Genomic DNA, 26638 nt, shown 5'->3' on the forward strand with positions numbered 1-26638 from the left:
ATCACCACCTAGGGGCTTCAGAGGGCTGGAGTCTCAGCCAGCTCCATTGTGGGTGCAAGCCACCCCACTATCGAGGACGTCTTCCAACGGAGGCGTCTCAAGAAGATTGCATCCACCACCAAGGACTCTCACCATCTCGGACGTGTCCTCTTCTCATATCAGGGAGGAGGTACGGGAGCCTGAAGACCAAAACTCAATGTTTTAGGAACAGCTTCTAGAACATTGAAGTGAGGTACAGCTTCTTCCCCTCTGCCATCAGACCTCTAAACAGTTCATGAATCCATGAACTACTGTACCTCACTATTCCCCTATGTATTTATTGTTATTGTAACTTACAATAACTTTTATGCCTGCACTTGACCGCTGCAACAAGTCAACAAATTTCAGCAGAGGCAATAAACTTGGTTCAGATTGTGATACTTGTTGTTATTCATGGAAGCTTTTCAGCTGGTGAATGGGTTGAAAATTTCTCATTTCTAATCTGTCTTACTGACCTTTCAGTCACAATTTATTTCCCTCCCCACCAAGCAGAAGCGATGGCTGCACCGACTGGTAAAAGTTATCTGATAACCTGAGGTCAGGATGCACATAGAGTTGTAGAGCACTATAGCACAGAAACAGGCCTTTCAGCCCATCTAGTCCATGCTGAACTATTATTCTACCTAGTCCCATTGACCTACACCTGGACCTCAGCCCTCCATAACCCTCACATCCATGTACCCACATTCACCACTTCTGCTGGCGGTTTTTCCTATATCCTCACCACCCTCTGAGTGAAAAGGTTCCCCTTCAACAGTTCACCTTTCACCCTTAGCCCCTGACCTTCAGTTCTAGTTTCACCCAACCTCAGACTGTTTGCATTTACCCTATCTATACCCTGTGGTATGTCAAAATTTGGATGAACGAGTAGTCTTTGGGAAACTACAAGTCTGTGTCTTTACTAATACTTTGCTGCACGCTCGAGTGCTCGGTGGAGAGTGCAGATGCTTTTTTTGCTGGCGGGGGAGGGGTAGTCGTCATTTTGCTGCTGCTTATGTGCGGGAGGAGGAGCTGGGGGGAGGGGTAGTCGTCGTTTTGCTGCTGCTTATGTGCGGGAGGAGGAGCTGGGGGGAGGCTTTGGGGTTTTAACATTTAACTGTAATTCATTCTTTAGGGGACTCCTCTGTTTTCGTGGATGTTTGTGAAGAAAAAGAATTTCAGAATTTCAGAATGCATATTGTATATATTTCTCCGACATTAAAAGTACCTACCTATTGAAACATACCTAGCTCTATCAAATCTCTCCTCATTGCCCTACACTCTAGGGAATAAAGTTCTAACCTTTCCCTATAACTCAGATCCTCAAGTTCCGGAAACATTCTTGTATATTTTCTCTGCAAAATTGTGGTTGTTTACTGGGAGCATCACAGAGGTGATGTTCAGACTTAATCATAGAATAAATATCAAGAGTACAGACAAGAAACAGCAAACACACTGTATTTTCATGGAGCCCCTGAAAGAACACTGACTGCATGAAGTGTGAAAATATCAACTTGCCTCTCATGCAAAGTATCTGAGCTGTCACCAGAGTGAAAAACAGCTGTTACTGATTGAAGGTAACATTTTGGGCTTATTTACTGGGCTTTTGAGAGTGTTTACAGAGGAATTTCTTGGTAATGGATTGTCGGAAAACCTACTTATAGGCCATTGATAGGAGTATGAACATCATTCCTTATCTGTGGGTGGAATTGTCATTGTTTGGTGGCTCTCAGTAGTTATAGAAAATTGGAACAAACATAAGGAACATATGAAAGGAAATATTTTGTCAGTGAATGGAATAGTTTATCCAATAAATATCTTATGCAATGGATAAATTTTGCACTTCCCACAAACTCCAAGTAAGTTTCCACGTTCTATTTAGTAAATAAGCAACTACACATCCTTATCAATTCTCTTAACCTTAAAATCTCCTCATTCATATATGTGCACTCCCTTTATTCCATTTGTAATTTTTCTTTGTGTATATATCATCATCGTCAGCTGGTGGTGTAGTGGCATCAGCGCCGGACTTTGGAGTGAGGGCTCCCAAGTTCGAATCCAGCCGGCTCCCCTGGCACGCTTTCCATCTGTGCTGGGTTGAGCGTCAAGCCAGCAACTCGACCTTGTAAAAAGGAAATTGCCTGCTACAGAAACAGTTCTGAGTTGGATGATCAGCCATGATCATAATAAATGGCGGTGCAGGCTCGAAGGGCCGAATGGCCTACTCCTGCACCTATTTTCTATGTTTCTATGTTTCTATGCTCTCTCGTGAGTTTAAAAGGCGATTTATTTCTTTTTCTTTCTATATATCATCATCAGCATCATTATGTGCCATGTCATATGCTTTTGGCAGTCATCGTCTTTCATGATTGTTCTTGGCAAATTTTTCCATAGAAGTGGTTTGCCATTTGCCATTTCCCATTTCCTTCTTCTGGGCAATGTCTTTACAAGACAGGTGACCCCAGCCATTATCAATACTCTTCAGAGACATCAGTGGTCACATAACCAGGACTTGTGATACGCACCGGCTGCTCATGCAACCATCCACCACCTGCTCCCGTGGCTTCAAGTGACCCTGATCTGGAGGGCTAAGTAGGTGGTACACCTTCCCCAAGGTGACCTGCAGTCCAGCAAAGGGACGGAGTGCCTTATGCCTACTTTGGAAGAGGTGTATCTCCACCCTGCCGCACATGTATGTATATATCATCCCAATTACCAATGATAACCCTTTTATAAATACAAACTGTAAAGAATAGTGTACTCTGCTGAATGCATCAGGGATATAACCCTCCCACCATCAGTATTATCTGCAGGGTACTCTTTATCAAGAGGGCAACATCCATCAAGAAGGATCCCCACCTTCTTGGTCATGTCACAGCTACCATTGGGCAGGGTGGACCATAGCCTGAAGTCTCACATCACCAGATTCAAGAACAGTTACTGCCCTGCAACCACCAAGCAGCACAACTCTGATCACCACAACACTATGACCACAGTGATCACCTTGCGTTAAAATGGAGTTTTTTTGTTATAATTGTGTTCTTTCTTGTGAAAATTTTGTGTGATTTATGGTTAACTTATGTTTCTCTTGCAAATCGGTTCAGTTCAGTTCAGTTTCCATTTATTGTCATTTAGAAACGCATGCATTGAAAAATGATACAACATTCCTCCAGAATGATCTCACAGGAAAACACAGGACAAACCAAGATTAAAACTGACAAAACCACATAATTATAACAGATAGTTACAACAGTGCAAATCAATACCATAATTTGATAAAGAGCAGACCATGGGCACTGTAAAAAAAAGTCTCAAAGTCCCGATAGCCTCATCATCCCACACAGGTGGCAGAAGGGAGGAACTCTCCCCGCCATGAATCTCCAAGTGCCACGAACTCATCAATGCAGCACCATTGGAAGCAACTTCGAGCCTCCGACCAGCTCCTCCGACACAGCCTCTCCGAGCACCATTGTATGCCAAGCGCTTCGACCCAACCCCAGCCGCCGAGCAACAAGCAAACCCAAGGACTCGGGGCCTTCTCCTCTGGAGATTCTGGACCACACAATAGTAGCAGCAGCGAAGCAGGCATTTCCGAAGTTTCACCAGATGTTCCTCCGTGGTCTCACGTTTGTCTCCATCAAATCAGGGTTGCGCGTGGCACCCTACTTGACAAATAACAGACATCACCACCGGAGTGGCCGCTGCGAGCTGCGTCGCGCTGCCATCTTCCCACTGAATGCTGTGTATATGATGATATCTGCTGCGAGTACGTTTTTTACGGCACTGGTGCACTGTATTTATACACATGACAATAAATTCAAATTCAAAGTTGACTTTTAAATTTCTTTCCAAAAGTCACAAAAACTTTTGCCAGTAAAATGGGAAAAGGCAAGATTTTAAAGTAACTATCGAAAAACATTATCAGAGACATTATATTTATACATGACATGTAAGTCACAGAACTTAGACTTACCTTGAGCAGGTGATCTAGGAGGTTGCTTGCTGGGAGGTTTCTTTGCAGGAGGTTTCTTTACAAGTTCTGGAGCTGGAGTGACATCAGTAACTGACGAACGTCCTGGGTTGAAAATATTTATTCCATTAATCGAGAAAATTGAGTTTATATAACTACTTACATAATTTTTAAATATCCAGTGGAAGGGTATTTATATTACGGCATAATTAAAAGTTAACCGAGGTTTCATACTAGAAAAATATAGTGATCAGATTTGCACTGAGTTCTGTACTATGATTCAGCCAATCTTAGTATAGAACATAGAATAGTACTGCACAGTACAGGCCCTTCGGCCCACAATATTTTGCCGACCCTTAAACCCTGCCTCCCATATAACCCCCCACCTTAAATTCCTCCATATACCTGTCTAGCAGTCTCTTAAATTTCACTAGTGTATCTGCCTCCACCACTGATTCAGGCAGTGCAATCCACGCACCAACCACTCTCTGAGTAAAAAAAAACTTCCTCTAATATCCCCCTTGAACCTCCCTCCCCACACCTTAAAGCCATGTCCTCTTGTATTGAGCAGTGGTGCCCTGGGGAAGTGGCGCTGGCTATCCGCTCTATCTATTCCTTTTATTATCTTGTACACCTCTATCATGTCTCCTCACTTTGAATTATGGTACTCAATTTACTTTCCAAGAAGAATGTGCACTATGAATACAACTACCCAGTAAAAGAGCAAGTTCAGCCTTCCAATGTAATGTCACTCCAATGCTGAACTGGAGGATAATGAATGATGTTAATTCAGGACCAAAATAAAAATGGTCAAAATGAAAAGAAAGAACTTAAATTTATACTGTTCCTTTCATTACCTCAGTGGTGTAATGCCTTTTGCAATCAGTGCAAAACTTAATGTAATAATCATTTCTGAGATACAGGAAACTCAGCTGCCAATTTGAATGCAATGAGCATCTATTTTGGGAATCTAACTAATTGTTAATAAGTTTACTAGACAGGACAAAGGAGACAAAAATAGATAACTATTTAAGAAATATGAATTATGACGTTACAAATTAAGATACAAGAGGGATTGTATTCTTAATTACTACATCTTATATGGGAATAGAGAAGACAAGGTAATTAATCTACAGGTAGAACTTAGAATTTTTAATTAAGTTTTTTTCTCATCAATGTTCAGTAAAGAAATATGCAAGACGTTACTTCAGGTATAGTAAGCAAATTACCAAGAAAACTGTCGCAAGCAAGAACACAGTTGTCAAAAAATTAAAATTTAAATAAGGAAAGCACAATCTGCTCAAAACATGCACAGAATTAGTCAAAGGGGCAAAGCAAAAATTGACTGATTCTTTACAAAACATTTGAATAATTAACATCTGAATACAAAATACACTGGCGGACATAAATTAGGAAATGCCACATGAAATTTCAAATTAATAATTAAGTAAAAATCTGAGCATTAATGATAAATAAAGTCATTATTATTTGTCAGATAAATTTCAAAAACTATTAACTTGGTGGAATATAGAAGTATTTCTTTTAATAAGAATTTGCATCCTGAAAGTGCAGGATTTTTGATATTGCAGGCTAGAAGCAGAACAACATTCTGGCAGGTTATTTTTAGACCTAGATTTTTTTTTAATATTTAAGAGATAATGTAGCAGAAAGAAAAGCAGGTAATGAAATTCAGGGAGAGATTTTAAGTTTTAAAAATTATTTTGTCAATGGAAAATGTATGTTCATGGCATTCTCAGAAGAGATCCATAGTGAAGAAATAGAATTGCTCTAGACTAAAATCCTTGTGCCTTCACTATTTGAACTTATCGCTACCAAAATTAAAGATGGATCAGCAAAATTTCCAAATACATCACTGGCAATATAACTTGCAAATCTACTCAATTTTGATTAGTGTCATATAATCTAAATATTAAATTATGAACTGTACTTAACAACCAATTCATCACAAGCATCAAACACTGCCCAGAGCACTTTACAGACAATTAGTTACTTTGAAACGCAGACTCTTGTTCCATTACAAATACAATAATCATTTTGTACACTCAAGCAATGAAATAACTGATGAGTTAATCTATCGTGAGAGTGCTTGTTGGGGGGAAATGCATTCACTGAACTATTTTATTTGACTGCTTTAAACAATTCAACATTTTCAATCTCCACCTAAATTAGAACATATGGACTTAGATTAATGCCTTATCTAAAAGGAAAATCCATGATTTCAAACCATTCAGGGTCAGAATCGTCAACCACCTCCTTACACCTAAGTTGTTTCTGCTCTGATACAAAGAGTACATAATTGCAAAGAGTACATGAAAGGTATGCCAGCATCTTTACTTTCTTAAGAGTCAAGTCAAGTCAAACTTATTGTCAATTAACCATACACATCTATACCATCAAATAAGACATTTCTCCAGACCAAGGTGTAAAGCACAATATCGGAATCAGAATCAGGTTTATTATCACCGGCATGTGATGTGAAATTTGTTAACTTAGCAGCAGCAGTTTAAATGCAATACATAATATAGAAGAAAACAATAATAATAATAAATAAATCTTATGCAGTGTACTTTATACAGTATACATATATTGAATAGATTAAAAATCATGCAAAAAAACAGAAATGCTATATATTAAAAAAAAAGTGAGGTAGTGTCCAAGGGTTCAATGTCCATTTAGGAATTGGATGGCAGAGGGGAGGAAGCTGTTCCTGAATCGCTGAGTGTGTGCCTTCAGACTTCAGCACCTCCTACCTGATGGTAACAGTGAGAAAAGGGCATGCCCTGGGTGCTGGAGGTCCTTAATAATGGACACTGCCTTTCTGAGATACCGCTCCCTAAAGACGTCCTGGGTACTTTGTAGGCTGGCATCCAAGATGGAGCTGACTAAATTTACAACCCCCTTTAGCTTCTATCGGTCCTGTGCAGTAGCTCCCCCACATTCCAGGCACTGAAGCAGCCTGTCAGAATACTCTCCACGGTACATCTATATAAATTTTTGTGTGTATTTGTGGACACACCAAATCTCTTCAAACTCCCAATAAAGTATATCCACGGTCTTGCCTTCTTTATAACTGCTTTGATATATTGGGACCAGGTTAGGTCCTCAGAGATCTTGACACCCAGGAACTTGAAACTGCTCACTCTCTCCACTTCTGATCCCTCTATGAGGATTGGTATGTGTTCCTTCATCTTAGCCTTCCCGAAGTTCACAATCAGCTCTTTCGTCTTACTGACATTGAGTGCCAGGTTGTTGCTGCCACACCACTAGTTGGCATATGTCACTCCTGTACACCCTCTCGTCACCACCTGAGATTCTACCAACAATGGTTATATCGTCAGCAAATTTATGGATGGTATTTGAGCTATGCCTAGCCACACAGTCATGGGTATTGTTACATACCCCGTAACTGGGTTGCCAAACCAGCAGAAATGGACCACTTAGTTGGAGTCTGGAAAACTGGAACTAAAGAAAGTTTTATTAAACTTTATTAAATCTAATCGTAAGGATATAAATGCAACAGATTAGCAATGATAAAACACACATGTACACAGAACTAGGATAATAGGAATCAATCAAGCTCTATCGCAGTCTAGGGGTAAAATGATCAGTCTCAAGTGACGCAGAATTCAGTTCAGCTTAGTATAGTTCGCAGCAATCGCTGTTGTGCCGTTGGAGAGAGAGAAAGCGAATATGTAAATTCTGATTCAAACAGACCTTTGATGTTCCTTGCAGTTAGCTTTCGGGCGAGCCCTTTTAATGTCTTCTGAGGTCACCAACTGTGACCCCTCCGTTCTGGATACTATCGTTCTTCCGCGGTGAAATCTGCACCCAGGCAAGGGCAGACACACACACCAGGTTCCCGCCGATCGTACCCTTTCACCCTGTGCGTCTATGGTCGGTCCCGCGACCAGACCTCCAAACTCACACCAACTTGTGGGGGCACACCGCACTTCCAGGGTCTCGCTATCTCGTGATCTCGTGGTGTCTGTTGTGCCTTAGCGAACCTGTTCCTTTTATCCCCCTGCTGGGGTATCGCCTGTCCATCAAACTTCAAACAGTTCAGATTCAAAGCAACCGGTCTGTCAATACTCGGAACTGTGTCTCTTTTCGTTAATCTCTCTCTTCTCTCATTAACATTTTGAACGCTTCTCCTTTTGTCTCTCTTATTGCTCTCATCAGCATCAATCTTCTGATAACTTGGTTTTTCATCACAGTATATAGAAAGTAGAGCAGTGGGCTAAGCACACACCCCTGAGGTGCACCAGTGGTGATCGTCAGCAAGGAGGAGAAATTATCACCAATCTGTACAGATTGTGGTCTTCCAGTTAGGAAGTCAAGGATCCTATTGCAGAGGGAGGTACAGAGGCCCAGGTTCTGCAACCTCTCAATCAGTAGTACACACATGTGTAACACACAATAACTTAAGAAAATAAGAATTAAATCTACAAATGAATTATGCATAGATAACGAAAGTAAAATACATAAATTAAATATTGTAATGTACAGAACAAACTAAACGGTGTCACTTCAAATGTGATGCGGCAGGGAGTTCAGAAGCCAAATGGCCTGGGGCCAAAAACAGTTTCCCATCCTGGCCGTTCTTGTTTTTATGCATCGGAGTCTCCTGCCTGATGGCAGAAAGTCAAAGAAGATGAAGGATAGATGGGTGGGATCCTTGACAATGCTTAAGGCCGTGATAATCCTTGAAGACCTAAAGTGGTTTAGCTTATATCGAAAATGCAAACAAATTTCCACGTGTGTACATTTTGAAAGTATCCTGAGCAGTTGCATTGTGATCAGGTATGGCAGTTTGAATGAAAAGGAACACAAGAAGCTGCTGAGAGGAGAAGATTCAGCCCAGTATATTGCAACAACACTCCTCCTCAAAATGGCAACAGCCAGACCATGACATTTACTCGCAACTACCATGTGGTGTAGCAGCCTGAAGTCCCACAGCACAGGGCTCAAGAACTACTCCCCTTCACTCGTTTGATTCAAAGTCTGCTGCCCACAGAACATCGCTGATGATTCACCGGCACCATCTTGTCCAGATTTTTAAACTGACCAGCACAACCGTAAACATTACAATCCTATTACCATTTTGATCACTTGGGCTGAAAATGGAGTTTGTCTTGTTTATGTTATAATCATGTTCTTTCTTGCAAAAATTGTATATACTTTATGTTTAATTCATGTTTTCCTTGCCAATGCTGTTTATATGATGCTACAAGTAAGTTTTTCATTGCACCTGTGTAGACACACGCATTTGTTCACATGACATAAACTCAACTTTGACTTGGGCTGGTTAAGGCTGAGCGCTAAGCCTTCCTCGAGTTATTTATTGAAGTATATGATTGAATGCACCAGAGACTCAATACAAAGGGTTTGCTAACAACCTGCTGCCCCACCCCTACCCTAGTATAACTCTACCATCTAACAAATAAAGTTCATGGTAAGAGTCGTAGCATAATACAGTACAGAAAGAAATTCATACTCAACTATTAGCATGCATAGTCCCATTGACCTGCAGCTGAACCATTGCTGTCCATACCCCTCCCATTCATGTACCCATCCAAATTTATCTTAAATGTTGAAACTGAGTCTGCATCCACAACTTGTCCTAGCAGTTTGTTCTATACTCGAAGCTCCCTCTGAGTGAAGACGTTGCCACTCATGTTCCCCTTAAACACTTCACCTTCCACCCTTAACCCATGAATTCTAAGTCTAGTCTCACCCAACCTCAGTGGGAAAGGCTTGCTTGCATTTAGTCTATCTATGCTCTTTGTAATCTTGTATACCTCTATCAAATCTCTTCTCATTCTCCTACATTCCAAGGGGAAAGTCTTAGCCGATTCACTCTTATCCTATAACTCAGGTCCTCAAGTCCTGGCAACATCCTTGTAAATTTTCTCTGCACTCTTTCAATCTTATTGAAAGATGAGAAAGCCAATTCTCATATACTGGGAACTAATACCTAACAGTGACAGGCATTGATATTAGAATTCACCATCACCATCAATGCATCGGCACAATCTTTGTTCACTTGAAAAAAGGACTTGAAGATCAAGACCAAATACCAAGTCAATTGCAGCAGGTCCTTCATGCTTCTCATCAAGGACCTTAAAAGTATTTAATGATAACATCAACAACACTTCCAACAAGCCTTACAAGTTTACTGGAAGGATAAGCAAACCACGACCAATGTCCACTCCCAGATTTTCACCTCCAAGATTAAGACCCTGGTGGCATTCAGCCAATTCAAATGCATGGTGCCAGATCTCTGATATGGGAAGAGATTACCAGGTGGAATGACAAAAAGAATGAAACTTTCACTCAAAGCCTCCTTAACAAAAGGTAATATCCACGATGCCACCTAGAAATCCCTAGCTTGTGACCATTCAAAGTGAAGATATGGTTCTGTGAACCTTCAGTTTATGCATTGAGAGCACCAAGAAGTCCTTCCTAAGACCAAAAGACATAGGAACAGAATTAGGTCATTTGGCCCATTGAGTCTACTCTGCCATTCCATCATGGCTGATTTATTATCCCTCTCAGCCCTGTTCTCCTGCCTCCTCCCTATATCCTTTGAGGCATCAACCCCACTTTAATTATACCCAAAGGTAGCCTCCGTGGCCATCTGTGGTAATGAATTCCATAAATTCACCAGCCCCTGGCAAAGGAAATTCTACCTTATCTCTGTTCTAAGGGGACATTCTTCTATTCTGAGGTTGTGACCTGTAATCCTCGATGCCTCCACTGTTGGAAACATCCTCTCCTGGTCCACTCTACCTAGCCCTTTCAATATTCAACAGGTTTCAATGAGATACCCAGCTCATTTTCCTAAATTCCGGTGAGTATAGGGCCAGAACCATCAAACATTCCTCATACATTAACCATTTCGTTCTCCTCCTCCTCTGGATCCTCTCTCATGGCAGCCCATCCTTTATTTGGGGCAACACAGTAGCAAAGCGGTTAGCACATGTTTTACAGTACCAGTGACACGGGTTCAATTCCAATCACTGACTGCAAGGAGCTTGTACGTTCTCTCTGTGACCGCGTAGGTTTACGCCCACAGTCTAAATAGGTACAGTTGGTAGGTTAATTGGTCACTGCAAATCATCCTGTGATTAGGCTGGGGTTAAATGGAGGATTGCCGGGTGTGCAGCTCGAAGGACTGGAAGGGTCTATTCTGCACTGTTTCTCAATATAATAGAATAGATAAGCGGCCTTAAACTGCTCACAATACTCTAAGTGTGGTCACCCCAATGACTTAGAAAGCCTCAGCATTACATCCTTGCTCTTATATTCTCGTCCTTTCAAAATGAATACTAACATCTTTGGTGAAGTTTGCGGACTATGTTCGGATCACATTGTTAGGCCTCACCTTCATTGATCTAATAGCTTGTGTGGTGATACTTCTAGGCAAAAAGGAACTTGTACCAGAGAAGACTGAGGCAGGTTAATTGCTCTATTTCAGGCTGACAAAATGGGGTAGGCAAATGAGATCCAAGGAAGCAGAAGTATTCTAAAGGCAAGGTGGCACAACCGTGGCTAACAAGAGAAGTCAAAGCCAATATAAAAGCCTAAGAGAGGGCATATAATAAAGCAAAAATTAGTGGGAAGTTAGAGGATTGGGAAGCTTTAAAATCCAACAGAAGTCAATTAAAAAAATCATTAATAAGTTAAAGATGGAATATGAAAGTAAGCTAGTCGATAATATTAAATGGGACACTAATGTTTTCTTCAGATACACAAAACATAAACGAGAGGTGAGAGTGGATATCGGACCCCTGCTGGAAAATAATGCTGGAGAGGTAGCAATGGGGGCAACAAAATAGCGGACAAATATTTATTTTGCAACAACCTTCACTGTGGAAGACACTAACAGTATGGTGGAAGTGCCATGTGTCGGGGGCATGAAGTGTGTGAAGTTACCATAACTAGAATAATGGGCACCAGATAGTGTACAGCCTAGGGTTCAGGGGGAGGTGGCTGCAGAGATTGTGGAGGCATTAGTAATGATCTTTCAAGAATCATTAGATTCTGGAATAGTTCCGGAAGACTGGAAAATTGTAAATATCAGTCCACTCTTCAAGGGAGAGAGGTAGAAGAAAGGAAACTATAGGCCAGTTAGTCTGACCTCAGCGGTTGGGAAGTGTTGGAGTTGAATATTAAGGGTGAGGTCTCAGAGTATTTGGAGCTCTTGATAAAATAGGCCGTAGTCCGCATGGTTTTCGCAAGGGAAAATCTTGCCTGACAAATCTGTTGGAATTCTTTAAAGAAGTAACAAGCAGGATAAACAAAGGAGAATTGGTTGATACTATATACTTGGATTTTCAGAAGGCCGTCAACCAGGTGAAGCACATGAGGCTGCTTAACAACCTACTGGCCCATGGTATTGCAGGAAAGATTCTAGCATGGATAAAGCAGTGGCTGATTGGCAGGAGGCAAAGAGTGGGAATAAAGGGAGCCTTTTCTGACTGGCTGCCAGTGACTAGTCCGCAGGGGTCTGTGTTGGGACCAATTTTTTTTACGTTATATGTCTATGATTTTGATAATAGAATTGATGGCTTTGTTGGAAAGTCTGCAGACAATATAGAACATAGAATAGTACAGCACAGTACGGACCCTTTGGGCCACAATGTTGTGCCCACCCTCAAACCCTGCCTCCCATATAACCCCCCACATTAAATTCCTCCATGTACCTGTCTAGTAGTCTCTTAAATTTCATTAGTGTACCTGCCTCCACCACTGACTCAGGCAGTGTATTCCACGCACCAACCACTCTCTGAGTAAAACACCTTCCTCTAGTATCCCCCTTGAACTTCCCACCCCTTACCTTAAAGCCATGTCCTCTTGTTTTGAGCAGTGGTGCCCTGAGGAAGAGGCACTGGCTGTCCACTCTGTCTATTCCTCTTAATATCTTGTATACCTCTATCATGTCTCCCCTCATCCTCCTTCTCTCCAGAGTGTAAAGCCCTAGCTCCCTTAATCTCTGATCATAATGCATACCCTCTAAACCAGGCAGCATCCTGGTAAATCTCCTCTGCACTCTTTCTAATGCTTCCACATCCTTCCTATAGTGAGGCAACCAGAACTGGACACAGTACTCCAAGTGTGGCCTAACCAGAGTTTTATAGAACTGCATCATTACCCCGCGACTCTTAAACTCTATCCCTTGACTTATGAAAGCTAACACTCCATAAGCTTTCTTAACTACCTTATCTACCTGTGAGGCAACTTGTAGGGCTCTGTGGACATGTACACCCACATCCCTCTGCTCCTCCACACTACCAAGTATCCTGCCATTTACTTTGTACTCTGCCTTGGAGTTTGTCCTTCCAAAGTGTACCAACTCACACTTCTCCGGGTTGAACTCCATCTGCCACTTCTCAGCCCACTTCTGCATCCTATCAATATCTCTCTGCAATCTTCAGCAATCCTCTACACTATCCACAACACCACCAACCTTTGTGTCATCTGCAAACTTGCCAACCCACCCTTCTATCACCACGTCCAGGTCGTTAATAAAAATCACGAAAAGTAGAGGTCCCACAATCGATCAATGAAGATAGGTGGAGGGGCAGGTAGTTTTGAGAAAGTAGAGAGGCTACAGAATGACTTGAATGGATTAGGAAAATGGGCAATGGTAGATGAAAGACAGTGTCTGAAAGTGTAAGGTCATGCACTTTGGTACAAGAAATTAAAGATTTGACTTTTTTTTAAGTGGAGAGAAAACACAAAAAACTGAGGTGCAAAGGGATTTGGGAGTCCTTGTGCAGGATTCCCGAAAAGCTAATTTGGAGATTGAGTCTGAGGCGAGGAAGCTTAATGCAATGTTAGTATTCATTTCAAGAGGATGAGAATATAAAAGCAAGGATATAATGCTGAGACTTCATAAAGTACTGGTGAGACTTTGGAGTATTATGAGCAGGTCTGGTTTCCTTGCCTTAGAAAGCATGCTCTGAAACTGGAGAAGGTTCAAAGGAGGCTCAGGAAAATAATTCCAGGATTGGATGGATTTTCATATGAAGAGTGTCTGATGGCTCTAGGCCTGTATTCCTTAGAATTCAGAAGAATGACGGCTGACCTCATTGAAACCTATCGAATGGTGAAAGGCCATGATAGAGTGGAAGCAGAGAGAATGTTTCCTATGGTAGGAGAGTCTATTACCAGAGGAAACAGCCTTTAGCCAGACGGTGGTGGAATTCTTTGCCACAGGCAGCTGTGGAGGCCAAGTCTTTATGTATATTTAAGGCAGTGGTTGATAGATTTTGATTGGTCAGAGCATGAAGAGATACAGGGAGAAAGCAGGAGATTGGGGCTGAGAGGAAAATTGGATCAGCCATGATGAAATGATGGAGCAGACTCCATGGGCCAAATGGCCTAATTCTGCACCTATATCCTATGGTCTAAAACACTCGAAAATTTCCATAGATGTACTGCAGAGAGCATTTTAACTTGCTGCATCACTGCCTGGTGTAGGGGGCTACTGCACAGGATCAAAGTAAGCTGCAGAGAGTTGTAAACTTAGTCAGCTCCAGCATGAACACTAGCCTCCGTAGTATCCAGGACAAATTTAAGGAGCGATGCCTCTCAAAGGCAGCGTCCATCATTAAGGATGGCCATTACCCAGGTCATGCCTTGTTCTCAATACTACCATCAGGAAGGAGGTACAGAAGTGTGAAAGCACACACGCATTGATTCAGCAACAGGTTCTTCCCCTCTGACATCTGATTTCTGAATGGACGTTGAGCCCATGAACACAACCTCACTACATTTTTATTTCTATTTTTGCATTGCTTATTTAATTTAACTAATTATATATATATCTACTTCCTGTAGTTCATGTTTTTCTTCTCCCCGTTATTATATATGGCATTGTACTGCGTCACAAAGTCAACAAATTTCACAACTTATGTCTGTGATATTAAACTTGATTCTGAGGCTGATTTTGATCTGTCTCTACCACCTCCCCAACCAAAGCATTTTAACCACCTAGTATACTGTACTCTGCTTTAAAAAAAAACTTGCCCCACTCCCTCCTTTAAACATACCTCCCTCCCACCTCAACCCAATATCTGTAGTATGTTCCACCTTTTGTCCTCATAATTAAGAAAATGAGAAGTCTGCACACACAATGTCCTGGCCTGAGCAGTAGGAATTAACAGTGACCTCTAGCTTGAAGAAAGTCAGTTAAGCGGGGAGGCTGCATCACTTAAATAATGGATGATAAAAAGCTGAGGCACTCATCTAACCACGAAGACCAAAGCTCAAGTGGTGCTTCAGGTCCGGGAGAGAATTAGTTGTTAAGAATCAATTACTGCCATCCACTCTATAAGCATATTTTAACAATTCCCATCTGCCTCTTCTAAGCACTGTAATAAAATAAAATCACAAGAATTGCTTCAATATTTGCAGTTCCACCATGGATCTAAAGAGCCTTAAAATATATTGACCTTTCAGCATATTTCACTCAACATTCTTGTCTATTCATATCTCCCGAGCAGGAAACCCATTCTCTGAAACTCATACACAGATTGTGTCGCCTTTGACACTACAGTCCACGTCTAACACAGACAGCATTTAAAAGAAGGTTCCATGGCAACTGGTGAGGAAGGTTAATAGTTGATACAGCAAATGCAGACTACAACGACCCTGTGCCACAGTTCATGATGGAGAGACAGTGAAAAGTAATGGATTGAATCTTCTTTTGCATTTTACTGGCTCTAGTTATGTTGTTTGTATCTGTCTTTTTGCTGCCTTCTTTTGTGTCTTTACCATTCATCAAACTTTTCCTTCTCAATTCTCTGTACTGCTGTGGAGCACCAAATCCTAATAATGGGTCTGGAGTCAGAGCTGATCAGTCTTTGTTCAGATTTCTTCAAGCTCTCCGCTTTAAACATGACAATATTACCTGAAACTGAGAGTTCAAGTTCCCCTTCTGCTACTCGCCTTGCTCTATCTCAGTAGTAGAAATTACACCACTCTTGTGATCCTCACAGAACAAAGTACAGCAATACAAGTTGGATACAAGTCAGGACTTGAATCCCTGACTGGGTTTTTTTAAATCCTCAATTGTTCAGCAGTCAGTTTGGGTGGGTACTGGTTACCAGGATTGTCAGCCAAGGGCAAGAAAATAGCGTCATAGAGTATGACAGCAAAGGAACAGAATCTCAACCCCGCTATTCCATGCCAACTTGATTTTCCACCAAATCCCATCTACCCACACCCATGCCATAACCCACGAAACCTGATCCATCAGCCAAATGTTGAAATCAAACCTATATCCACCATTTCCATTGGCAGCTTGTTCCACTCTTACACCTCTGAGTTAAGAAGACCCCCTCAAGGTTCCCCTTTCTGCAGATGTCATGTATTTCAAGTACAGAAAAGTCACAGCTGATGTGCTTCAAAAGGTGGAAGCCTCAAACTAAAAATACCAATAGAATAGTTAAGTGGTGTTTCAGTACATTTTTTGAGCCTATTTTTTCAGTTCAGTGTCAATTTGCATTTCAGCTCCAGAGGTCATAGCATCCATGCCATGCAAGTACCAAGCAATACCAATGTCCAACAAATGGAAATCCACTGGCATACTCTGACATTCAATGGCCGGACTATCACAAAAACCCCACCATCATTATCCCAGGGGGTTAATATAAGCCAGAAAATCAGCTAGGGTAGCCACATACATAATCTGGATACAGGGGTATGTCAGAGGCTAGGAATCCTGGGGTGAGAATCTCACAATCCTACACCCCCCCCCCCCCCCCGCCAAGCCTGTGCACTATCTACAAGGCTCAAGTCCAAGAGTGTGATGGAATACTCTCCATTTTCTTGATGAGTGCAGCTTCAGGACTGTAAGATCAGATGATACGAGAGCAGAATTAGGCCATTTGGCCCATCAAGTCTGCTCTGCCATTCAGTCATGGCTGATCCTTTTTTTTTTATCCCTCCTCAACCCTATTCCCCATAACCTTTGATGCCATGTCCAAGCAAGAACCTATCAATCTCTGCCTTAAATATACCTAATGACCTGACCTCCACAGCTGCCTGTGACAACAAATTCCACAAATTCACCACCCTCTGGCTGAAGAAATTTCTCCACATCTCTGTTTCAAATGGACGCCCCCTCTATCCTGAGGCTACGCCCTCTTGTCCTGGACTCTCCCACTACGGGAAACATCCTTTCCACATCTACTCTGCCTAGGCCATTCAACATTTGAAAGGTTTCAATGAGATCGCCCCTCATATTTCTAAATTCCAGTGAGTACAGACCCTAAGCCATCAAACGTTCTTTGTACGATAACCCTTTCATTCCTGGAATCATTCTTGTGAACCACCTCTGCACCATCTCCAATGCCAGCACATCGATTCTTAGATGAGGAGCCCAAAAACTGTTCACAATACTCAAGGTGAGGCCTCACCAGTGCCTTATAAAGCCTCAGCATCACATACCTGCTCTTGTATTCAAGACCACTTGAAATAAATGCTAACACTGCATTTGCCTTCCTCACCAGTGACACATCCTATGAGTTAACCTTTAGGTTGTTTGGCACAAGGACTCTTAAGACCCTTTATATCTCTGATTTTTGGATCTTCTTCCTGATTAAAAAATAGTAATAGTCTGCACATTTATTTCTACCAAAGTGCACGGCCATGCATTTTCCAACATTGTATTTCATTTGCTACTTTCTTGCCAATTCTCCTAATCTGTCTAAATCCTTCTGCAGCCTATCTATTTCCTCAACGCTACCTGCCCCTCCACCAATCTTCGCATCATCTGCAAACCTGGCAAAAAAGCTGTCTATTTCATTATCTTAATCATTGATCTACAGCATAAACAGAAGCAGTCCCAACACCGATCCCTGTGGAACACCACTATTCACTGGCAGGCAACCAGAAAAGAATCCTTTTATTCCTACTCTCTGCCTCCTACATATCAGCCAATACTCTCTATGTTAGTAACTTTCCTGTAATACCATGTGTGCGCCTTGTCAAGGGCCTTCTGAAAGTCCAAATATACAACATCCACTGCATCCCCTTTATCTATCCTACTTGTAATCTCCTCAAAGAATTCCAACAGGTTCCTCACGCAGGATTTCCCCTTAAGGAAACCATGCTGACTTTGTCCTATTTTTTCCCTGTGTCACCAAGTACTCCATAACCTCATTCTTAACAATTGAATGCAACATCTGCCCAACCACTGAAGTCAGGATAACTGTTCTATAATTTCTTTCCTGCTGCCTTCCTCCTTTGTTAAAGAGTGGAATGACATTTGCAATTTCCAGTCCTCTGGCGCTATGCCAGAGTCCAAAAATTCTTGAAAGATCATTGCTAATGCCTCCACAGTCTCTACCGCTACCTCTTTCAGAACCCTAGGGTGCAGTTCATCTGGTCCAGGCGACTTATCCACCTTTAGCTCTTTCACTTTTTGAGCACCTTCTCCCTTGTATTAGTAACTGCATTCACTTCTCTTCCTTCACCCAGTACAACACCTGGCACAATGCTAATGTATTCCACAGTGAAGACTGATGCAAAATACTCATTAACTGTATCTGCCGTCTCCTTGTCCCCTGTTATTATTTCTCCAGCAACATTTTCTAGCAGTCCTATATCCACTCTCATCTCTCTTCAATTTTTTACATACTTGAAAAAGCTTTTACTGTCCACTTTGAAATTGTTTGCTAGCTTGCTTTCATATTTCATCTTTTCCCTTCTAATGATTCCTCTAGATCTCTGTAGGTTTTTAAAAGTTTCCCAATCCTCCATCTTCCAGCTAATTTTTGCTTTGTTGTATGTTCTCTCTTTAGTTTTTACATTAGCTTTGACTTCCCTTGTCAGCCACAGTTGCACTATTTTGCCATTTGAATATATGTGCCCAGAACCTTCCTCATTTTTCCCAGAAACTCACACCATTGCTGCTCTGCTACCATCCCTGCTACCATCTCATCTCAATTTACTTTGGTCAACTCCTCTCTCATAGCACTGTAATTTCTTTTACTCCGTTGAAATATATCAGACTTAACTTTCTCCCAATCAAATTTGAAGTTCAACTCAATCATATTGTGATCACTGCTTCCCCAGGGTTCTTTTACCTTAAGTTCCCTGATCACCTCCAGTTATTACATAACACCCAATCCAGTATAGCTGATCCCCTAGTCGGTACAATCATAAACTATTCTAAAAAGCCACCTCATAGGCATTCAACAAACTCACTCGCTTGAGATCCAATACATTCCAAATTTTCCCAATCGACATGCATGTTAAAATCTCCCATGACTATCATAACATTGCCCTTTTGACACGCCTTTTCTATTTTCCATTGAAATCTGGGGTCCACATCCATCTACTGTTGGGAGGCCTGTATATAACTACCAGCAGGGTCCTTTTACCCTTGCAGTTTCTTAAGTCAACTCACAAGGATTCAATATCTTCCGATCCAATGTCACATCTTTCCACTGATTTGATGCCATTCTTTACCAGCAGAGCCACGCCACCCCCACTGGCTACCTTCCTATCTCTCTGATACAACATGTAACATCTGACATTCAGCTCCCAACTACAACCATCCTTCAGCCATAATTCAGTGATGACCACAATATCATACCTGACAATCTGTAATAGTGCAACAAAATCATTCACCTTATTCCTTATGCTCTGTGCATTGAGCTATAACCCTTTTGAGTGTTGTATTTGCTACCCTTTTTGATTTTGTATCCCTAATGCACTGATACCCACTCTACTGGTTGCCCTTCTTGACAGTCTCACTGCACGCTATCTTTACTTTTTTACCATTCGTTCTATCCTGAGTCCATTCTTTCCGGTTCGCACTCCCTTCCAAGTCAGTTTAAACCCTCTCCTACAGCTCTAGCAAACCTTCCCATGAGAATATTGGTTCCCCTCGGATTCAGGTGCAACCCATCACTTTTGTACAGCTACCTCCCCCAGAAGAGATCCCAATAATCCAAGAACCTGAAGCCCTGCCCCCTGCACCATTTTCTCAGCCACACATGCATCTGCCAAGTCATCCTGTTTCTAATTTCACTAGCAAGTGGCACAAGCGGCAATCCAGAAATTACTATCCTGGAGATCCTGCTTCTCAGCTTCCTGACTAGCTTTCTAAATTCTCTCTTCAGGACCTCATTGCTTTTCCTTCCAATGTCATTGGTACCAATATGTACCAAGACATCTGGCTGCTCTCCCTCCCTCTCAAAGGTGCTGTGGACAAGATCTGAGATGTCCCCAACCCTGGCACCTGGGAGGCAACGTTCCATCCGGGTGTACTGCTCATGTTCATAGAATCTCCTGTCTGATCCACAGACTATTGAGTCCCCTATCACTACCACTTCCCTCTTCCCCTTCTGCACCACGGACCTATGCTCAGTGGCAGTAACTTGGTCTCCATGGCATTCCCCTGGGAGATCATCCCCAACAGCCGTATCCAAAACTATACACTTACTTTTGAGGGGAATGGTCACAGGGCGCTCTGTTCACAAATGCCTATTCACATTTCCATTTTTCCTGACAGTCACCCATCTACTTGCCTCCTGCAACTTAGGGGTGACTTCTTCCCTGTTACTCTGATCAATTGTCTCCTCACTCTCCCATACAAATCGAATGTCATCCAGCTGCTGCTCCAAATCCCTAACACGGTCTTAGTCATAGTCATACTTTATTGATCCCGGAGAAAATTGGTTTTCGTTACAGTTTCACCATAAATAATTAAATAGTAATAAAACCATAAATAGTTAAATAGTAATATGTAAATTATGCCAGTAAATTATGAAATAAGTCCAGGACCAGCCTATTAGCTCAGGGTGTCTGACCCCCCAAGGGAGGAGTTGTAAAGTTTGATGGCCACAAGCAGGAATGACTTCCTGTGACGCTTTGTGTTACATCTCGGTGGAATGAGTTTCTGGCTGAATGTACTCCTGTGCCCAACTAGTACATTATGTAGTGGATGGGAGACATTGTCCAAGATGGCATGCAACTTAGACAGCATCCTCTTTTCAGACACCACTGTCAGAGAGTCCAGTTCCATCCCCACAACATCATTGGCCTTACAAATGAGTTTGTTGATTCTGTTGGTGTCTGCTACCCTCAGCCTGCTGCCCCAGCACACAACAGCAAACATGATCGCACTGGCCACCACAGACTCGTAGAACATCCTCAGCATCGTCCGGCAGATGTTAAAGGACCTCAGTCTCCTCAGGAAATAGAGAAGACTCTGACCCGTCTTGTAGACAGCCTCAGTGTTCTTTGACCAGTCCAGTTTATTGTCAATTCGTATCCCCAGGTATTTGTAATCCTCCACCATGTCCACACTGATCCCCTGAATGGAAACAGGGGTCACCTGTACCTTAGCTCTCCTCAGGTCTACCACCAGCTCCCTAGCCTTTTTCACATTAAGCTGCAGATAATTCTGCTCACACCATATGACAAAGTTTCCTACCATAGCCCTGTACTCAGCCTCATCTCCCTTGCTGATGCATCCAACTATGGCGGAGTCATCAGAAAACTTCTGAAGATGACAAGACTCTATGCAGTAGTTGAAGTCCAAGGTGTAAATGGTGAAGAGAAAGGGAGACAAGACAGCCCCCTGTGGAGCTGCAGCCGGATGCACTTCACACAGATGTAGTTCCCTGGGAGACTCTGGGTCTCCCAGGAGGCCACATCCAGTATGAAGAATACACAACAGCCACTTACTACACTAGGTATAGTAAGAGAGAAAAAACTGATTTTGAATTTATTTAAATCTTACATCCATCCCACAACATGAGGGAGTAAAAATCGTTGTGTTATGACTCCGTTGCAATGTACAGACGTGTGAATTTATAAGTTTAACGGCTTGTAGAAAGAAGCTGTCCTGTAGTGTGTTGGTCCTGACTTTAATGCTGTGGTACCATTAGACGGATAGAAGCAGCTGAAAGAGTTTGGGGTGACTGGTGTCCATGATAATCTTTCAGGCCTTCTTTCTGCACCTGCTGCTATAAAGGTCGTCAGTGGAGGGAAGTTCACATCCACAGATGCCCTGGGCTGACCATATCACTCTTTGCAGTGACCAGCGATCAAGGTTAGTGCAGTTCCCGTACTAGGTGGTGATCCAGCCAGTCAGGCTGCTCTCAATGGTGCCCCTGTAGGTGGTCTTGAGAACTTGGAGGCTCATGCCAAATTTCTTCAGTTGCCTGAGGTGGAAGAGACACTGTTGTGCCTTTTTTGCCACACAGCCAGTGTGTACAGTCCAGGTGAGATGTATACACCGATGAACTTGAAACTACTCACCCTCTCAACTGCAGACCCATTGATGTTGGTCGGGATGAGCCTGTCTCCATTCCTCCTGTAATCCACAACCTGGAAACTTAGCAAGAGTTTACCCAGAGGCAATGCTTCTTTGAGCTCACGCCTAACACTCCTACTCTCACCACTAGCCTTCTCCCAAAAATGGCCACCCCGCTCGTCCCTCAGTACTTTTATTTTTACTTTTATTTTACTTTTATTTACTGATTGGGCCTCTGGACTGTTCGAACGCCCATGAAGCTCTCCATTGAAGCAAGTTTCGCCAACCTGCGAGAAACCTCATCGCTGTGTTCTGTTCCTACTACCGACTGGGCCTCCGGAATAACACTAAAGAAGCCCATCACCGTGCAGGACATAGCAGCCCAGTTCATAGGCACCCCATCCACAGCCACTCACTCATTCCACCACCAATGAACAGTAAATCCACAGGCTGGCCCTGTTATATAGGGGTCAAACTGGACACACTGGAGGCTGTGGTAGAATAAGGGACCCTACGGAAAATGCTGGCAATTCTAGACAATGCTTCTCACCCTCTGCGTGCCACCTTGGTTGAACAGAGGAGCACTTTTAGTAATAGGTTGTGCTGCTCCAAAGAGCACTATATGAGGTCATTCTTACCCTCAGCCATTAGGCTCTATAATGTGTCAAACTATAGCCGGGGAAGTGACGGCCCTGTCCTGTTAGATTGTTTGTGGTAACTTGTTTTTTATTCTTTCTACTTCTCTTCTAATATTTATATCTGTGCACTTGTAATGCTACTGTGACACTGCAATTTCTTTTGGGATCAATAACGTATCTGTCTATATCTATCCAACTATCTCATAGCTATCTGTCCCCTGCACATTGTAGCAACCCACCAAGTCTCCCAACAGCACTTTCCATACCCATGACCTCTACCAAAGGGAAACGAAAGCAAAGATACACCACCGCTAAGCTACACACCATCCTGACTTGGAAACATATATATTGCTGTCCCTCACTGTCACTGGGTCAAATCCTGGAACCTTCCTGAACATCATCGTGGATTTAACACAGCTAAAGGACCATGGCAGTTCAAGATGGCACCTTAAAACTACCTTCTCAAGAACAAAACATGCATCCTTTAATAAATAAAAAGGACATTAAGTACCAACCATTGTTAGATTTTAAAAATGCCAAAGAAGCAATTCACAACATAAAGTGATTTTAATCATGCTGTTTGCCCTGTGGATTAAGTTTCTTTTTTGGACACTTTAGTGTTTTTCTTTGACGTTCCTCTGTCATTGAAGGCATTTCTAGGCAGCTTTGGAACCAGGTTTTATTACTGTCATGAAACATCCTTAGACAGTAGGTGTCTCTGTCAAAAATCTATCAATGCTTACGGCTCATGTGGAAGATGAATCAAACAGGAAGAAATGTATAGATGAAAGGGAAATCAGTTTACATCACAAGCAGCTTCCCTCTGGGACTACCCTTCCAAACATATCCATCTACCTCAACAAATGTATGTGGGTTGCTCAAAGGAATAACTTACGCAGAAGCTTTGACTTCTTGAGGAACATTGACAATGTTATGACAATGAAGTGCTTGAAGCTTTATGAATAACACTCATAATTATCTTTATCTTCACTAAGATATTGAAAAAAGAAAACGATCAGACACCTGATTAGCTGCATGTGAATCTTGTGCAAAATATTGGCGTTATTTGCCGTTAAATGCCATTCTGATATTTTTTATTCATTATGGGTCCATCGTGAAACAAAATTTATATGTTTCTACTTCAAAGCTCATGTTCTACCTGATGGAAATATGTCATAAGACATAGGAGAAGAATTAGGCCATTCGGCCCATCATGTCTGCTCCACCATTCCATCATGGCTCATTTGTTACCCCTCTCAACCCTATTCTCATGACTTCTCCCTGTAACATTTGACAACTTGACTAATCAAGAACTTTATCAGCCTCTGCTTTAAAAATATCCAATGACTTGGCCTCACAGCAATCTGTGGCAATGAATTCCACAGATTCACTATCCTCTGCCTAAAGAAATTTTTCCTCATCTCTGTTTTAAATAGACATCCCTTTAGTCTGAGGCAGTAACATCTTCTCCTAGACTCCCTCACTATAGAAAACATCCTCTCCACGTCCATTCTACCTAGGCCTTTCAATATCTGATATGTTTCAATGAGATTCCCCCTTGTTCATCTGAACTCCAGTGAATATAGGCCCAGAGTCATCAAATGCTCTTTGTATACTAACACCTTCATTCCCAGAACCTTTGAACCTGCTCTGGACTCTCTCCAATGCTAGCACTGCAATTTTAACTTTACAACAGCCCCATTTAGCTGGGTTATGGGACCCCTCACATTATAAAATATTTTCGTAAATATAAAGTGAACTCTGCTGTAGCCTAGGTAGCACCTTAATCCGTTAATCAAATCGTAAAGTATTTTTGGTTCTACATATTGGCTTATAATCTTTTTTACATTTTGCCTTGCTTTGACAAGGCCTTGACTTTCTTAGAAGTTTGTGTAAGTTTGGCATGTCACCAAAAACTTTGACAAGCTTCTATAGATGCACAGTTGAGAGTACCTTAGGTGGTTTCATGATGGCCTGATATGGTAACAGCAATGCCGAGGAATGGAAAAGACTACAAAAAAATAGTGGATACATCCCAGTTCATCACAGGTAAAGCCCTCCCCATCATTGAGTATATTGTGATACAAGAAAGCAGCATCCATTATCAATGACCCCCACCATCCAGGCCATGTTCTCTTCTCGTTTCTACCATCAAGAAGGAGGTACAAGAGCCTTATGTCCCATAACACCAGGTTCAGGAACAGTTATAACGCTATAACCATCAGGCTCCTAAACTGGTACAGATAACTTCATTCACTGCATCTCTGAACTGATTCTGTGATCTGCAGACTCACTGTCAAGGACTCTTTACAACCAATGATCTCATTATTATTGTATTTACATAGTTTGTCTTTTTTTCATCTTGAATATTGCTCAGTCGTTTGATTATGTGCAGTTTCTTCGTAAAATTCTATTGTATTTCTTTTTTCTTGTCAATGGCTTCAAGAAAATGAATCTCCAAGGGTGTATATGGTAACATAGCATATAAATTTAGCTACACACATAAAAGTTGCTGGTGAACGCAGCAGGCCAGGCAGCATCTCTAGGAAGAGGTGCAGTCGACGTCCTGACGAAGGGTCTCGGCCTGAAACGTCGACTGCACCTCTTCCTAGAGATGCTGCCTGGCCTGCTGTGTTCACCAGCAACTTTTATGTGTGTTGCTTGAATTTCCAGCATCTGCAGAGTTCCTGTTGTATGATATAAATTTAGCTATTGGGTTATAGGGCTTGACATTTAATGCGAAGGGCCAGTTTTTTTTTTTGAAAAACAGGATGACTTAAGAAAATCATAATTTAGTCAGAAATACAATCACTCAATCACCTGGATGCACATGACTAATCATTTTATGACCTCATGAGAACATAAGAATACTTGCATAATCGGGAGACAAGGTACCTCAAACCATTCAAACAAGAAATAGATAAAAAAATATTTTTTAAAGCTAACAATATTTCAAAATATACCCCAAGAGAGCTGAATATAAAGAGAGCAATTTGTCCTTTGGCTGTCTAGAGTCTTAGTCAGAGTCCTCAAACATTACAGCACAGAAACAGGCCCTTCAGCCCAGCTATTCAGTATTAAACTATACTCTCCCTTGTCCATTTGATCTGCACCCAAACTATAGTCCACAATAGACCTGTTATCCATATACCTATCCAAAACTCTCTTAAATGTTGAAATTGAACTCGTATCCACCGCTCTGCTGGCAGTTTGTTCCACCCTCTCACCACCATCAAATGAAGAACGTTTCCCCTCATGTTCCCCTGAAATATTTCACCTTTCACCCTTAACCCATGACCACTAGTTCAGTGGAAAAAGCCTACTTATGGTTATCCTCCTAATTTTATATACCTCTATCAAATCTACCCTCATTTTCCTATGCTCCCAGGAATATAGTCCTAATCGATTCAACCTTTCCATATATCTGAAGTCCTTCGGACCTAGCAACATCCTTGTAAATTTTCTCTGTACTCTTTCAACCTTATTTACATCTTTCCTGTAGGTGACCAAAACTGCATATAATGCTTCAAAACCGCCCTCATCTCTGGCACCTCACCTGTGGCTAAAGATCTTTTAAATATCTTTGCTAAATCCCTGCAATTTCTGCCCTAGCCCCCCACAGGGCCCAAGGGAACACTTTGTCAGGCCATGGGGATTTTTCCACCCTAATTTGCCTCCTCTATAATCTGTATATAGTCCATGACCTCAATG

General features: G+C 42.0%; 1 protein-coding gene across 1 annotated transcript in view; it reads right to left on the reverse strand.

Annotated features, from left to right (window-relative positions):
- LOC134338322 (triadin-like) overlaps nucleotides 1-26638 on the reverse strand; it is a 426556-nt gene that overhangs the window by 369146 nt on the left and 30772 nt on the right. Inside the window, exon 5 of the mRNA XM_063034074.1 lies at nucleotides 3992-4093. Within this exon, the coding sequence (XP_062890144.1) occupies nucleotides 3992-4093 (102 nt within the window). The remainder of the gene's footprint in view (nucleotides 1-3991; nucleotides 4094-26638) is intronic.

This window comes from Mobula hypostoma, chromosome 2 (assembly GCF_963921235.1).
Source record: "Mobula hypostoma chromosome 2, sMobHyp1.1, whole genome shotgun sequence".
NCBI classification, from domain to species: domain Eukaryota; kingdom Metazoa; phylum Chordata; class Chondrichthyes; order Myliobatiformes; family Myliobatidae; genus Mobula; species Mobula hypostoma.